This window comes from Penicillium maclennaniae (assembly GCF_028827695.1).
Source record: "Penicillium maclennaniae strain IBT 15551 chromosome Unknown utg000008l:1.0-3552695.0:1.0-3555053.0, whole genome shotgun sequence".
Lineage (NCBI taxonomy): Eukaryota > Fungi > Ascomycota > Eurotiomycetes > Eurotiales > Aspergillaceae > Penicillium > Penicillium maclennaniae.
Window position 1 is genome coordinate 1,886,025 of NW_026623220.1, and position 15,720 is coordinate 1,901,744.

General features: G+C 50.7%; 7 protein-coding genes across 7 annotated transcripts; 2 read left to right on the top strand and 5 right to left on the bottom strand.

Annotated features, from left to right (window-relative positions):
* Positions 1–150: 150 nt before the first annotated feature.
* N7477_009684 (uncharacterized protein) lies at positions 151–1,658 on the bottom strand (the record flags this gene model as incomplete). Its single annotated transcript, XM_056971345.1, has 2 exons — positions 151–537; positions 570–1,658. 2 exons carry the CDS (start codon positions 1,656–1,658, stop codon positions 151–153), a joined length of 1,476 nt encoding a protein of 491 aa, XP_056818324.1.
* A 618-nt stretch (positions 1,659–2,276) lies between these two features.
* On the bottom strand, positions 2,277–3,458 carry N7477_009685 (alternative oxidase; the record flags this gene model as incomplete). Its single annotated transcript, XM_056971346.1, has 3 exons — positions 2,277–2,787; positions 2,850–3,140; positions 3,193–3,458. 3 exons carry the CDS (start codon positions 3,456–3,458, stop codon positions 2,277–2,279), a joined length of 1,068 nt encoding a protein of 355 aa, XP_056818325.1.
* A 781-nt stretch (positions 3,459–4,239) lies between these two features.
* On the bottom strand, positions 4,240–5,312 carry N7477_009686 (uncharacterized protein; the record flags this gene model as incomplete). The annotated part of the gene is made up of 2 exons (XM_056971347.1): positions 4,240–5,048; positions 5,120–5,312. The coding sequence occupies 2 exons, from the start codon at positions 5,310–5,312 to the stop codon at positions 4,240–4,242; spliced, it is 1,002 nt and encodes a 333-aa protein (XP_056818326.1).
* A 1,132-nt stretch (positions 5,313–6,444) lies between these two features.
* N7477_009687 (acylphosphatase) lies at positions 6,445–7,106 on the bottom strand (the record flags this gene model as incomplete). The annotated part of the gene is made up of 5 exons (XM_056971348.1): positions 6,445–6,624; positions 6,687–6,756; positions 6,841–6,853; positions 6,940–6,970; positions 7,092–7,106. 5 exons carry the CDS (start codon positions 7,104–7,106, stop codon positions 6,445–6,447), a joined length of 309 nt encoding a protein of 102 aa, XP_056818327.1.
* A 727-nt stretch (positions 7,107–7,833) lies between these two features.
* N7477_009688 (sulfite oxidase) lies at positions 7,834–9,604 on the bottom strand (the record flags this gene model as incomplete). The annotated part of the gene is made up of 2 exons (XM_056971349.1): positions 7,834–9,310; positions 9,384–9,604. 2 exons carry the CDS (start codon positions 9,602–9,604, stop codon positions 7,834–7,836), a joined length of 1,698 nt encoding a protein of 565 aa, XP_056818328.1.
* A 1,827-nt stretch (positions 9,605–11,431) lies between these two features.
* Positions 11,432–12,892, top strand: N7477_009689 (uncharacterized protein; the record flags this gene model as incomplete). The annotated part of the gene is made up of 1 exon (XM_056971350.1): positions 11,432–12,892. One exon carries the CDS (start codon positions 11,432–11,434, stop codon positions 12,890–12,892), a length of 1,461 nt encoding a protein of 486 aa, XP_056818329.1.
* A 327-nt stretch (positions 12,893–13,219) lies between these two features.
* Positions 13,220–15,313, top strand: N7477_009690 (putative glycerol:H+ symporter (Gup1); the record flags this gene model as incomplete). Its single annotated transcript, XM_056971351.1, has 4 exons — positions 13,220–13,469; positions 13,531–13,598; positions 13,663–14,244; positions 14,294–15,313. The coding sequence occupies 4 exons, from the start codon at positions 13,220–13,222 to the stop codon at positions 15,311–15,313; spliced, it is 1,920 nt and encodes a 639-aa protein (XP_056818330.1).
* Positions 15,314–15,720: the final 407 nt, after the last annotated feature.

Here is a 15,720-nt window from a genome sequence, read left to right on the forward strand (position 1 = left end):
AATCGGGCCAAAACCAAGACCCGGTGCGGAGACGGGCAGGATGTTCGGAGACATTTCAGGGGTATCTATAGCCAAGGGCCCGCAGCAGAAAGGAGAACCAAAAAAGCATGAAAACAAAGACCGAGAAGATGCGAATGATGACAGTGAACCTCAGATCAGACCGGCACTCGGTGGTCGACCTGGGTTGGCTGCTTGCCAGTCTCGCACCAGCTCCTCGCGTACCGTCTTGCACCAGGCCATTAAGGCTGTGTCGAATAGCTCCCAGGCCGTTTCGCTACTACCATGTACCACATCCATGACGTCGACTTTGAGTCGAAGCTCCCATCGCAATTCAGCGGCTTTGATCCAGAAACGGAGGTTATCTGCCTGTCGATACGGTTTCGCAACGTCTGCGTGGTATGCCTTGATCTCGCCAAACGGACGCTTGGACTTTTTCACGGCAATGTTGTGCAACTGCACCAGAATACGGCCATCCCTGAAACGTGCGAGAAATGCTGTTGGGAGGGAGTCGCTGGGCGTGTCTTCGACCGGCGTCCACTCTGGCAAAGTATTGCCATCCGGGAACAAACTCCGAAGGAATGATTCCTCGCGTGCTCGCTCGCGTCCGGTCCAGTCCCCTGGGCCCAGTCCCAGTTCTCACGCTCCTGAGCCTCTAGGTCTTCCAATGCCTTCTCGCGAACAAGCATGATGCGAACACCGGAAATCCATCCCTTGATCACATCGCGTTCCTCATCCCGAAGTCCTGTGGCAAAGTGTCTGGCAGCCCAGCGCTTCAGAACATCGAGCACATGGAAAAGATCCTTGCGAATCTCACGCTCGCTTTTGATTGAAGCCAAGTGCTCCGGATGTTCATGGGTGGTGTAATAGATCTTGGCTGCTCGGATGGCCAATGTCACGTCATCTAGAATGCACATTCCTTGGGCTTCCTCCTTGTTCTGCGGAGTCGGCACGTTCCGCGATCCATCATCTTCCATATTCTCCGAGATATCACTCGGAGAAAGACTGGTGCGAACAGGCTCACGGGGCGAAGGTTCTGCGCCATTCTCAATTGCCTCGATAATGGCCTCCGCCTTGTCCAATGCCATTTGTAAATCTCGTCGAAGAGTGATCAGATCTGGCGGAGGTGGAATGTGATGTGTCTTGATACTGTAAGTGCTAACTGTGGGAGGTAGCATTACCTCCCCTTCTTCATCCTCCAAATAATCAGCCTCTGCCGACTCTGACATATCCGTCGGACTGTCCACAAGGTCATCGATATGCTGCTCGTTAGGCGTAATGAGCACCCGGGGAACATTGTCCTTATTCTTCTTTTTGAACTCTTTTCCACGGCCTGACTTCCCATCCAGCAGGCCCGTCCTCGCAAAATAATATTGTAAATGGGCGATACTGCCCAGGCTCATGACACTGTCTCGATGGCGAGCTGATTCGGCGAATTCCGCGCCGAAAGCGCGGATATATCCATGGCGGCGGGACGAAGTCGAGACCGAAGACCGTGCATCGGCCGAGGTCGCTGAAGATGCGGAGTGGGATGAGACGGAGGAGAAGGTTCGATCTGGCGAAGAATACGAAGAGATGGCTGGTGTGGCAGGCACGGAGGGGGAAGGCGACCCCGAACGAACGGGAGGAGACAGATCGTTGTCCATAATTTGCGGCTCCATGGCGTTCCGAGACTGGTGTCGCAGCACTTGTTTAAAGGTTCAATGGGGGATGGTTCGATCGGAATCGGAATGTGTACAATTTGTACAAGATCGGAAGACAGGAATGCGGAAGTTTTTTTAAACCACCCGGTACCGTAATCGACAAGAGAAAAGCCAGGCGAGACCGTTGGTCGCACGGCCAACGGTGGGACAAAGACCACGAGGTTTAAATGAAGTCGTTGATCAACGGCCGAGAAACTTCTTTGGGTCAAAAGGGGCGGACCGAACGGGGAAAGGGGCGGGTCACACACGCTATCTGCAACGGCCCTAATTCTCATATGGATGTGCTAGCTGTGATCGAAGCCCTCGGCGGTGCCATTAGATTCCATAGTTGAATATCGATGTCTTTAATGATACTTCTTCGCCTGCAATAGATAATGTCAAGCTCGACAATCTTTGCCGATGTGATTCAATTGCCATGTCGGGTTAGCTTTGCCCCACGTTCCGCGTCCCAAACCACAGAGTCCTTTGGGCCGCGCTGGCCTATAAATATGTACAGATGAGATGAGATGCGATGTTCTACCGCCGACGCCATGAAGGTGAAAAGAAAAGACAACGAAAGGATAATAATACAATCTTTCAGAAAATCTCACTCCTCTCCCATCCAGTTCCTCGGAGATTATCAATGCCTTTGCTGGGATGTTCCTTAGTCGGATCCCGGTACTCGGACTGGTAGGGATTAGGATCCAACGCCTGCTTCAAGTTGCCGAGCGTATGATTGACCTCGCGATGCTTAGCCTCGTCTGCACGAATGTACATGAGAAGATCCCGCATGGTGCGCGATCCCTCCGGCATCTGCCAGTACTGAACTGCAATCTCAGGTGCTTGAAGGGTCTCCCACTCGGGGAGCTTGCCGCCCTCAAGCTCTTGAATGGCGCGGGTGTAGGTAATGACGGCCTCTTCTTCGAGGTAGCCGACAAAACGGTGGCAGATGCGAGGTGAAATGAGGTAGGATAGGAAGAAGCCATTGAAGAAAACACCTTGAGCGCCCAGCACCATCAGACGCATAAACCAGCCTGGCTCGGCAAGTTTGAGGAAGGTCAGGAGGTGCATGCGCTCGTTGAAAGCCTCTTCTAAGAGGGTTTCGATCCTACAAATGATGTCAGATCTACCGGTTCTCTTTTCATTGCTCCAAGGGCTGCAGGTACATACCATCCGTTATCGCGCTTCATCTTGCGAAGACTGCGCAAGTGGCGAAGCATACCGCCGACCATACCCGGCACGCCCGCCACGCTTTCTAAGAAGACAAAACGGGCCAACCATTTCTTTTCCGTCATCTTAAATCTCTCTGGCGTATGCTCGCCCGGCTCGGTGTGGCGATAACCGGTTGCGAAGTCCATGCCCCATCGAAAGATTCGAACGGTACCGAGAGCGACCCAGTCCGACCAATTTGCCGCCTCACGGTGTGCGATCTGAATGCTCTTCATTTCTGACTCGGTGTAACTGGACACAAGTTAACAAGACCACTAGCCAAGGATGAGCCGATGCAGCTTACACTGGATGAGCCCATGCCGATGAGACTTCTTTCACGCCTGGCTCTTTAGGAGGAGGGAAAAACTCTTTGATCTGGTTCTGAGGTGTTGACGAGATGGGGCGCTTTGATGTGCAGGTGAAAAGTGCCGGATTCTTGTTTGCTCGACCTGAGCCGTTGATGCCCTTGACGGCGACGCCCGAGTAGGCTCGAACAGCCAGGTGAATATATGGGGCGGGTCGAGCAGCAATCCGTAAAGGTGCTGTGGATGATATTGATAACAAGCTCATGATGTAAGCTGGAAGTGTAATCAGCTTATTCAAAGTCACTTGTGTCAGGTGAATGTTGGAAGCGGTTGGGAGAAGGAAGTCTGAATAGACAGCAACCCGAGGGTCCGTTTTATAGCAGGTCGGACCCAGCCCATGATTTTCGTCTCCCTTCAAATCCCGATCAAAGCCAGGCGAAGGCAAAAGATCTTGAAAAAAATAAAACAGAAAAATCTCGATTTCTCGAAATCAGATTCCCATACTTGGACATGTACCTGAATGATGACCTTCCCGGTCTTCTATTGGTCTGACAGTAATTTACAGTGTGTAGAGGACTCCACTTCGCCGCATCCCCGTTTAGCGGCTCCGATGCAATTACATCGGAGCCGATGGTCAGTCGATGATCATTATCGGGACTGAGTGAGAACAAGAAGCAGCTCTACAAACCTACCCATTATCCTCAGAGTTTGTCCTGTGTTTTGCCCTGTCCTGAACCCGTCATCGCATTACCGTCATTTCGCACTCCCGCTGAACAGGTGACTTCGGGCGTAGCCGGGTTGAATGTAAGCAAAGCCCGCTTCGGTGACTTGAGTCATCGCCCCCGGGAATTTATCGGCCTCAAATTCACTCACGGGATCTATATACTTCACCGGGGCACTGGTTAAAATTTTTTAATTTTCTTTTCTTCAACAAAGGCCCTGTGTCTGTTGCTCAAAATTCACCGGTTGGATGTCTGCATTGTGTCCTTATCTTCATAGTCAATTTGAATTGTATGATCTTGATCATTGCATAGTCACAAGGCTGATCATCCTGACTGTGCCTGCTGTTGCTTTTTTCTTTCCTTCGCCTCCGCATCGGCCTGCTTCCACGATCCCTCATAATGATGCGTGACAAGAGGATCTCCCTGATCCTTGGGGAATCCATTCTGAGCCGCAGCAAAGGAGACCCCTGGCATAATCAGAACATCACCAATCAGCTTTGGGTGCTTAATCCCTGCAAAGTCACGATCATCGACTTCTCTACTCAGCAATTTCTTCAGTCCATCCAGGATTGAAATGGTCATGATCTTGGGTCCAGTGACATTAACAACATCGGAAAGCATCTCCAGTGTTATTCCCGAGATGGAAACTTGGTTGTCGTTAGCGATCTTCTTCAATGTATTGACCACCGAGTCGACGATGACTTGGAGATTGCGCGATGATGGCTGTGCCGAGAAGACCCAGTTGCAGAACTGGGACGCGACTTCTGTTCCGGGTCCTCGCGTCTCGAGGTCGAATTCTAGTCCGACGATCATATCAATGTGTTGGTCTGTGTACTCCGCTGGTACCCACTCCGCGGAGGGTTTCTCAGATGAGACATCCAGATCGCTCCAGTATCCGCCCTCGGCGAGAACGACCAGGTAACGGAAGAGATCCGCCCGTAAGATTGGGATTGAGAGGCCTTCGTAGACTTGAACGATATCGGGCCGCGTTTGCTGGTAATATGCTCGAACGAATGCTTCGGCCGATTGATCAGTCAGCAGCTCATGGCGGAAAGAGGGATTCTTGTCGGTCCAGCTGTTGATGTATGCTCGCTGCGATTCCGAGATGTAATCATTCTTGGCCGAGTGCCACCCTTATCTGGAATCCCGTTGATTGCGGTATTCGTGATAGAGTGGTGGCTTTTGAGGTCGCTGCCTAAAGGACCCTTTGAAGGGATGTGGGGTGATGAGCCCGCGCTACCGGTCGCAGGTGTGTGTAATGAGGTCTTGGAACTGGGTGGCAACGTATGTAACGGTTTCCAGCCCAGATAGAAGGAGTAAGCGAGTATGAGGGAAATCAAAAGACCAACGACTACGCGCACCGAGCGCGAAGTCCGCAAGTTAGAGACCGTGAACATCGTGGGGGGCCCGAAGGGGGCAAGTCAATCAAATGCCGAAGGTGAGTGGGAACTGAATACAACGAGGAATATCACGATGGGATTGCTGATGATTATATGGGAAAGGGGGCAGCGAATCCTTCCAAGATAGGAGACTGGTAAGCGCTTCGGACCGGCCGAAGAAGATCAGTGGAGTTTGAAATCCAAACAGGTCCACGACGCAGTACTGTACTAAGCCCCTGGTGTTGTTGGAGGATCTCTAGACCCCGGTGGATTCGCTACATTCGGCGTGCGCTCAGCACGGTACTTGATTTGTTAGAACCTCGCGGGTATCTAGGCTCGTTGATTGGAGCTCAGATCCATGGACCCTATCTAGATTGCTGGCTTCTGCCAGCTTGAGCCCCTTCGAACTTCGCCTCCTGAAAATATTCCGAATTAATTGATCCTATGCTTGCCAAAAGGTATGCCTTTGCCCTCGTTTCTTCCTACTAAGATTCCCGATTCCATTACTTTGATCTTGTGATCTTGTCGCACCCAGTTTCGCAATGTTGTGCAGCTCGGCTTTCTTTGATCTTCCGACAAAAGACCAGACAGATGCGGGGCAAATCGCCAAAGAGATTGATCCTTACTCTACCGACAGTGCATAGGCTCAGGAACGATCGAGTATGACTTCATGCATCCGGAAAGGCTATTCTGAGTCGAATTTGTCCAGCCCAACCATGAATAGATCCCTTCAATTACATCTGGTGGCTATGCGCATAGCTACACGTCAATGGGTCTCTGCAGCCGTGGTCGCTTTGAGGTAATATCGCCTGACATGATTGATGTCTGCAGGGAAACCAGCCCCAGGGCGGAGGCGGGGGCTGCTTGAAGGCGCGTATAGCGCGGATCAGCATTGAGCCACACTACTTGCTAGCCGTAGATGACGAAGAAGCACGTCTACGTTACAAGCCTCGAGCCTTAAATAGGTTTGCAGTGTGAGTGCGGCTCGGCATAGACTTAAGGACAGGACAAAAGTAGCAGGGCCAGACGAAGATATCTGGGGGTGAATAGGACAAGTTCAAAGTTCACAAGAGAATAAATAAGGACATTGCGATTGTTTTAAAGGAGTACAAACCTCAATTATTCCGTCCAACTATTGAGAAGGGGAGATTCAGGACTCCGGTTGGAACACAGATTCGCCCGTTCTCAGTACCACGAAAGAGTCCTCACGCTCATGGGAATCAACCTCCCTCTTCTCGACCTTGACCACGTGAGACATTCGCGGTCCTTTGTCAATTTCCTGCAAGAATTTCTTCAGAGCTTCTTGGTCACCTTGAACCTCGCCCTCGACCTGTGCCGTTCGTCAATGACTGTTACGTGGACTCCATGTACAGACAAAACAAGCCGACTTACCCTTCCGCAGGTAGTGTTCCGGCACCATCCCTTCAAATTCTGTCTGACTGCAGCTTTCTGCGTGAAATCTCTAAAAATAGTCAAGGTTGGCTCTGTTCAATCCTTCGTTGAACTTGATATGACATCATTGGTCGGTTCAAGAATGAGCTCTTACCGGAAGCCGACACCTACAGACCTGTGTTAGTGGCAGAGAGCTCGATGGACGCTCAAGACATGATTCTGCTTTGAGATGGCTTTGGTCGTGGCATCTTACCTTGCACTGTGCCGGAAACTCTGAACCAGATCTAGAAGAGGTCAGCCATCCGAGATGTGGGGTAATATACAGCGTCTCGACTCGGGGGAAGATCCATGCGAATAGGGCCTCGTATGCAATAACCGCGCCCAAGTCGTTATGCAAAAACTTACACGTTCAACTGACATGCTGTAGTGTTTAGAGAATCAAGGTTGAGGGTGTTTGGAAGTGTAATCCAAGGTTGGTCGACATGAGTTCGCCACATTGAGTGGCGGATGCATTGCTGAGCTAATCCTTGTTTACGTCTTCCCAAATGTCTCCAGAAGAGAATGTCTTGAGAGAATGTCATACAGACTTACTATATAGATTATAGTCTACAAGAGTGCATCCGATAGCCCTGTTTCACCGCCAGATATGCATTCTCAAATTGCTCAGTTGGCCGCGCTCAAGAGCCATACCTGGTAAAATTGTCCCGATTCTCATCAGACATTGAGTCCTATACCCAAAGGCTTGAAAGTTCAACCAATCAAGTGGTTGTGTAGTGTAATGGTCATCACTGCGGATTCTGATTCCGCCGATCCCGGTTCGATCCCGGGCACGACCTTTCAAGCTTTCATTTTTTGTGGATGTTGAATTTTCGGTATCGGCTCCACTTCTCTATCAATCGAGAGGATCCACTTTCTTTGAAACAAAATGAAGTCATATAGCTACTCGATGGAAGTTCCGTTATTGTTTTTCGATGTCTTAGCTTGAGATATAAAAGGGCAAGATTTACTTGTTGACGTCGGAGTATGGCAAGCAAGGCCGTGATACCGCTGCTGTAATTTGACACTCAAAAAGGCGTTGAAAATGCAATTAATCATTGATATCAAGTAACTAGGTGACTTATCAAAGATATATAATAGACGATTTAAATCATTCATCCACATCGCGAGGGTCGTGCTCCTTCCAATATTTTTCATACTCCTCCGCTGTTTGACCTGGCACAGTCTCGTAGCGAGTGAGCGGTGCCAAAGGAATTCCCAACTGCTCATATTTGTCCAGACGCTTCCTGGTAACCTCTCTAGTCTTGTTGACACTGTAGATCTTGATACGGTGAGCCGAAGACGTGACATGAAGACCCCAATTCCAGGCTGCGCGGACATTCAGCGGTTGTGTGTTAAGAGAGTTGTCCCAGCATCGACAGACAATCTCAATCCAACCTTCCACATCGCACGGCAGATCGTACTCCCAAGTGCGCCAGGTCCATTTGCCTTTCTTCGACAAGTTCTCGGGTGGCACTGAATACCATGAGAAACCTCCATCGGCCGAAAGCTCAACGCGCTCGGGCCAGCGTCCACCACCGGAATAAGCCCATCCCTTGCAGCGGATCTTACCCGAATGGATGATAGCTTGCTTGGTCCACGGTGACATGATCGCAGAGCTAACGGGCATCTCTTGAATCTGAATGCCGTCGGTCGGACGCTGGTTGTACTTGCCAATCTGCTGGTTGAAGTACAGGTATTCTCTCGCCTGAACGGGTGCGCGCGAAGGGTTCTCGATGGCCTTGATCCGGTAAAGCCACTTGACGCTGCGAGCACCGATGTATCCAAGAACGACGACTCGGAGAGGGTATCCGTGGATCTTGGGCAAAGGCTCGCCATTCATCTCCCAAGCCAGAATGACCTCGTTGGCTTTGACCTTGGACCAAGGGACGCTGACAACATAGTTCCCAACTTCCAGATCCTTGACGTAGGTGTCCACGCCGTACAACTCAAGGTGCTTTGCCGGCTTGAGCAGACCACCGCAGTCTTTGATCACCTTTTTCAAACTGATGCCGACGTATCGCGCGGTGCCAATGGCACCCTCGGCCCAGGGAGCCTGGGGAACTTCGTCGCCTTGACCACCATAGAGAGCAATCTGTTCAATACGACGGGTTCCAGAGCACTGCATGGTCACAGTCTTTTCCATGCGAGGGAACCTGTTCTCGTCCATGAGGTCATCCAAATTATATTTCTTTGGGTGCGCGACGAGTCCATCAAGAGACAATTCAAACTTGTCCTTCTCAATATAAGGGATACCGCCGTGGTTCCGCACGAAATGGAGAGGGTTTGGCGTGATTGCCTTGGAAGTCACCAGGCGCTTGGGAGGTTCTCCGTTGTAAGGGAACTGAAGAAGATGCAGCATATCGGGATGCTTCTCACGCAGCACCGTCCGCCAAGAGTCATCGGCAACAGTGGTCATCCCTCCCCCGATGGCTGCATGCCAGGCCTTGAAATCATCACCGGAAAGCACAGGGTTGGTTGGAGGAATAGGTCCAAACATGAAGTCGGGGCAGCCCGGGAAAGTCTGAGAGGTCAGGATCTTATGGGCCTTGGACTTCTTCTCAGGGTAGTTCTCCCACTCGACATACCTACAAGTAGAAACAACAGTCTTTTAGTTTCAGGGCCATAAGAATAAAGTTTTCCTGGGAAGGAATCAAATACCCTTTCCAGCCTGGTCGCTCACGAGCGAACAGTTTGTCGCGATCGCCGACTGAGCGAATCGCATCTTCATCCTTCATCAACTTGGTCGGGTTAGGTGGATACAGGTTAATAGTATCGCTGCCACTCTGATCGAGGATAGGTAGCTTGTGGCCGGCCATACCCTGTTCAATTATCCACTCATCCGGACGATTGGTTGTGTCCATCTCCATGCTGGTCTCCATGGTGTTTGAAGTGTCAAAAGATAGAGGGAGTAAGTCAAATTAAAAAAGGTCGAATGAGTCGACAGGCCGCTCAATTGGTAGGTGGATCGATGATGGCAAAAGAGAAAACACACAGGCTGTTATTCGCTTCTTATAGACTTTATCCCCCGGAGAACAAATATGGCCGGAGTAGTCGGATGCGGGTGATCGTCCATGGCACATTCCTCGAAGCTATCTCCCTTGTTTCCTGGTTCCACCGATACTGTGCCGTCGAGGAGCTTTCAGCCGGGGATCAATCAAATCAGGACGGGATTTGACCGGATCAAGACGCGATCTGATCCTTGTCTGAGTAACAACGCAATGTTGATATGACTTCACGACTTTGCGGGGCCCACTTGACCGAGTGGCGGTCTGAGCTATCAATTCTAACGGTCCTAATGCAAACTAAGAATAGAAAGAGCTCAATCACAATTGCCACGAGGGGGGTTAGCTGATAAGCTGGAAAGGTCCGTGAAAAGACAAGGACGACACTGCCGCTATCATGTTGGCGTTATGATGATGCGCCCAGCTTGTGCTGTTCGGCAATGTGTTCCGGCGCCGGAGCGGTGGTACCATGTACCAATGACTTCAAGCAGCATGCTACCATTCCAATGCAGAGAATAAGAGAACAATCGCGGCAGAACTAAAGTCAAAGTGGACCGCGCCTAGTCGATAGTCCCCCCCATGCTGCGTTCAGGATGACACCACGTCTGTGCTTTAAAGTTGGACCCTTTAGGAATGTAGGGGGCAAATTCCCCGACATTCCACTCGGTGGCGTACCCTTGACCCTCTATGCCCTCGATTGGCTGTTTGTTGTTCCTGATAAGGATTAGTATTGCGGCATTGGGCTAAGCCGGAATGCACGACGTGCTGACTTGCTTTTGGTCTTTGAAGATCAACCAGCCCCTCAGTGGGATGTAGGCTAGTCCTCTGTCAGATCAAAGCCTCGTGCGCTCACGCTTCGGAGACATGGAAAACATGATAAATTTAGTATCTATTGGGGTTTGGAAAATACCCGAGAGCTTTCATTGACTTTGGAACCTCCCGTTCGTCTCCACGTCTATCAGTAACCTTGGTACTCATGCCCTCTTCCAAGTTTCCCACTTCAAATCAGCCCTTCGTTGAATTCGATGGCTTCATAACGAGGACTAATTTGAAAGATTCAAATGAGGCAAGTCGTGCTCTTGGTCCAAGAGGCGTCTGATCCCGTGGATGAGCTTCGCGGCGCAACTGGAAGACCTACTTAACGTTCTCGGTCTAACAAACACTTCTGTCTCAATTTCCAATCATTGCTGCAGATAATCTGCAGCTAACCCCTGCAGCTAATCCGCCAATCTCGATGCCTACTGGCCCGAGCGACGGTGGGGGTGAATGCAGCGCTCGAACTTTACAACACACGTTTCAGGGAAAGCCAGCTTGACACCAGTGAGTGAACTATGGGATGGTTCTTTCCACCATTGGCTGTTAGCCACATCAACCGAACCTCTAAGGTAGCCGTCATGGGCTCCAATAGACCGGACTTGTTCTTGTTCGTAGATGTAATCTGGAATTGCAGTTCCAGGCGTGGGAACACGCCCGTGTATGCAGGACTTGGACCGCGTAAAGTCAGAAAGTCTCCGCGATCATCACCCTTTTAGCCAAACCTTGACCACCAAATACGCCAGGAATTGTCATACATTATGGAACCCCGCATCCCCAATCATGGTGTTGATAAGCCGTACTTCCTCCCAGCAGATGGGCTTGATTTGACCCTCTCTTCCGTGCAAACTACTTTCAATTGGGATCAAATTGTGATCGAACTCAATCATCATGACAATTCACAGCGCACTGATTGCGTTGCTAGCGCTATCCCTAGCGGATATAGGCAATGCAGAGAGAGTACTCGGCGCTTATATCTTCCAGCGCCATGGAGACCGTACAGCCAAAGCTCTCGCACCAACCAAGTTGACTGACCTAGGCTATACTGAAGAGTACATGAGCGGTGGCTTCTTCAACAACCGATATATCTCTTCTAGCTCGGCATTCTACATCGAGGGAATCAGTACAAAGATTGTGAACCTGTCCCAAGTCACAGCCAGTGCACCACAAGACAGTGTTATCCAAAACTCAGGCCAGGCCTTTCTGCAAGGTCTCTATCCGCCAGTCGGTACAGCCGCAAATGAGACCCTTCGTAATGGGTCAACGATCCAGTCTCCCCTGAACGGCTACCAATTAATCCCAATGTCAGACGTTCAGTCTGGTAGTAGTGCCGAGGACAGCACATGGCTCCAGAGCACATCATCTTGCGCCAAAGCCGAAGTGAGCAGCAACAACTATCTGTATTCAACCGCGTACAAGGACTTGTTCAATTCCACGGAAAATTTGTACCAGTCGCTCGCTCCATACGTTAGCGGGGCTATCCCTACGAGTCAGTTGAGCTTCAAAAACGCATACACCATCTGGGACCTTCTCAACGTGGCCTCTATCCACAATGGAACTAGTACAGCGCTTCCATCAAGTCAGGAGATGAAAGAGCTTTTGGTTTTAGCCAATACACACGAGTACAACCTCGCATACAGCAGCAATGAGACCATCCGTGCTGTGGCAGGTATGACCCTGGCTGGTGAAGTCGTCTCTGCGCTGAACAAGACATTAAGTTCCGGTGGTAAATCCAAGCTGAATGTTCAGTTCGGTGCTTACTCGACTTTCTTGTCGTATTTCGGTCTTGCAGGACTCGCTGCAGAGAATGTCGAGTTCACGGGCATGCCTGATTATTCTTCGTCAATGGTATGGGAGCTCGTGACCAATGCCTCTGGAACCGGTATGCCTCCCCAGTCCGACATCAGTGTGCGCTTCTTGTTCCACAATGGCACAAGTATCGCGGGATCCACCCAGCTGCAGGCCTATCCACTATTTAAACTGACCACACCCACCATTCCCTGGACACAATTTGTCCAAAGCACAAACCAATTTGCGATCTCCACTCAGTCGCAATGGTGTCAATCCTGCGGGAATACTACCGGTATCTGCAGCTCTAGTGCAAATGAGAGCACAGGTGGCTCCTCGTCTTCTTCTTCTTCTTCTTCTTCCTCCTCCGGGGGAATGAGTCTTGGGGTTGCTGGTGTCATTGGTGCCATGGTGACTCTGGGCGTTCTGGCAGGACTTACAGCTCTCATTATGCTCGTATTCGGTCTACGGCTTGTACGGAAAAGCACACTTGCGGCTTTCTCCAGAGGCTCTGGCTCGGACGCCTCTACGACGGAGCAGGCTCTGAAGAGATCGTCGCTTTGATTGCGACTTGGTGGCTTGCTTGCAAGCTTTGCTCATTGCATGACTCGATTATATATGCGTCTTACTTTTAGTTCGATATTTGCCCCGGAGGCTGAGTGAAATGCCAAAACATCGGAAGGAATGTCGATCCAAACGTTTTTATTCCGTAAAAGAACATGCGCCCAGGACAAAACTAGACTTGATGGACCCTATAGCGGAAGTGTATAAATAGATGCGATCTTGGCGGGCGGTGGCAGAGTTGGCGATCAGCTTGCCTCGGCCCCTAATCGTATCGGATCCTCTGTAAACACCTCCATCTCTCCTCACGCGCCATGTCATTGCGGTAAAATGCCATCCCCTCTTTACTGGTTACGGCGAATTTACTCGCTTGATACCCTCGACACTCGCTTCACGACCTCAGCAACTACCCCTGCCAGTACGAACACGCGACCTCCCTCCGCTAAAGATGCCCGCGCCCACGCCATTGCCCAAAATGCCCCAGCATCACTCTGGCGCACGCCCGAGTTCTTCATCTATTACATCTTTTTTATTACTCTCGTTCCTCTGATGTTCAAAACCGTCATCAACGCCTCCAAGGGTGGGTGGTCTGGGCACAAAACATTGAAGCACCGAATACTGATCGAGGATCTGACAACCAGACGACCACCCCATCTACCCTACGTATTCGCACCTTCTGTCGCCGGGATGGATTCCTGGCCGCCTAGTCGTGAGTTCCTGGCTTTGAAATTGCGCCGAGAAGCGCCATTAGCTAAACCCGCTTCGATAACTAGGACAACTCGGACGCGCAATATGCCAGCTTCCGCGACAACATTCCCTACCTGGCCCTCCTTCTCATTGCCCATCCGGTGGCTCGTCGCATATACCAATCGTTCACGAGTCGTAAAGATGCGGTACCCAAATCTTCTAAGCCCTCCGTGGTCGCCGCCGGGAACGCACACCTCGAGCAGCGAATGCGCTTCGACTTTGGATTTGGCCTGATCTTCATCACAGCCCTCCATGGCGCTTCGGCCCTCAAGATCCTTGCGATCCTGTTCCTCAATTACAAAATTGCCAAGAGTCTTCCCCGAGACTACGTCCCCGCCGCGACGTATACCTTCAACATCTGCATATTGTTCGCCAACGAACTGCTCGGTGGGTACCCGCTCGAACGCATTGCCTTTTTCTTCGCACCAGGCTCAGGAACACCGGGAGAGAAGGAATCTATGCTGGTCCAATGGGCACAGTCGTTGGATAACCTCGGAGGAATCATGCCGCGATGGGAGGTCCTCTTCAAAGTCACCGTGTTGCGGCTGATCAGTTTCAACATGGACTACCACTGGAGTGCTGACCACCTTGCGACGAGCCCAATTGAAGTATGCTTCCCCCTTCCGCTTGAAGTGCTTGTCTTGTCTCGACTCCTAGCTGACTGAAATTGATAAGAAGAAACAACTCGACCCCGCGGCCCTTTCAGATAGAGATCGTGTTAAGATCCCCGTTGAACCTGCTGCATATAACATGCGAAACTACATCGCCTACGTGCTCTATTCACCACTTTACTTGGCGGGCCCCATCTTGACTTTCAATGACTACGTCTCGCAACAGAGACACACTGCGCCGTCATTGACTCGCACCCGTACTATTCTCTACGGAGTTCGATTCCTCCTCACCCTACTCTGCATGGAGTTGATTCTCCACTACATCTACGCAGTGGCTATCTCGAAAGCTTCGCCAGATTGGTCACAATTCACATCCGGTCAGCTAAGCATGCTTGCCTACTTCAACCTACACATCATCTGGCTGAAGCTCCTCATTCCCTGGCGCTTCTTCCGTTTCTGGGCCCTTATCGACGGTATTGACCCGCCGGAGAACATGGTCCGCTGCATGTCAAACAACTACTCCGCCCTCGCATTCTGGCGCGGTTGGCACCGTTCCTACAACCGATGGATTGTCCGTTACGTCTACGTACCGTTGGGCGGAGCTGGACGGCGCTCCGCGGCAGGCAAGCCGGGGCCTGCACCATCGGGCTTCTGGGTCAAGTTCCAACAGATCCGCAACTTCATGCTTGTCTTCACCTTTGTTGCGCTTTGGCATGATATCAATCTGCGCCTACTTATGTGGGGTTGGCTCGTGACACTCTTTGTTCTTCCAGAGGTCCTTGGTGGTATGCTCTTCCCCGCCCATCGCTGGCGTTCTCACCCAACCGCATATCGCGTCCTGAGCGGTATCGGCTCCGTGGGCAATGTGCTCATGATGATGATTGCAAACCTAGTTGGATTCGCACTCGGTCTAGACGGGCTGAAGGACCTCCTTGCGAGTCTGACGGGCTCATATGCTGGCGTTGCATATATGATTTCGTGCTGTATTGCTCTTTTTGTTGGTGTTCAAGTCATGTTTGAGATCCGAGAGGAGGAACTGCGTATGGGAATCAACTTGAAATGTTGAAATCATTTCCTTCCCAAAGGGTGAAATGTGCGCTTTACGGTCTTTCTTTAGTTACCTCACATCAAAAATTCATCAATATACTATAATTTACGCCGGAATGATCTCAAAGGATCCAAAAGATCTCCACTCTGCGTTTGCCTCGAGTCATACTATATTAACTCGGCTTCATTCTACTTGATTGAGTCTGTCTCGAAGAGCTCAATGAGGGGGTTGTTGCCTTTGATCTTCTATGGCTAGTGAAGTGTCTTTCATCTCTATGAGAAAGCAAAGAAAGAAAACTACCGCCAAGAAGTAGTGGCCACACAAAAGGCTGTGGACAGCATTCCGAGACTTTGTCATTGTTTGATGCACAAAGAGGCTGCTACAATCAATTCTATACCCAGCAGTCAATGGCCTCGTGAAATGCT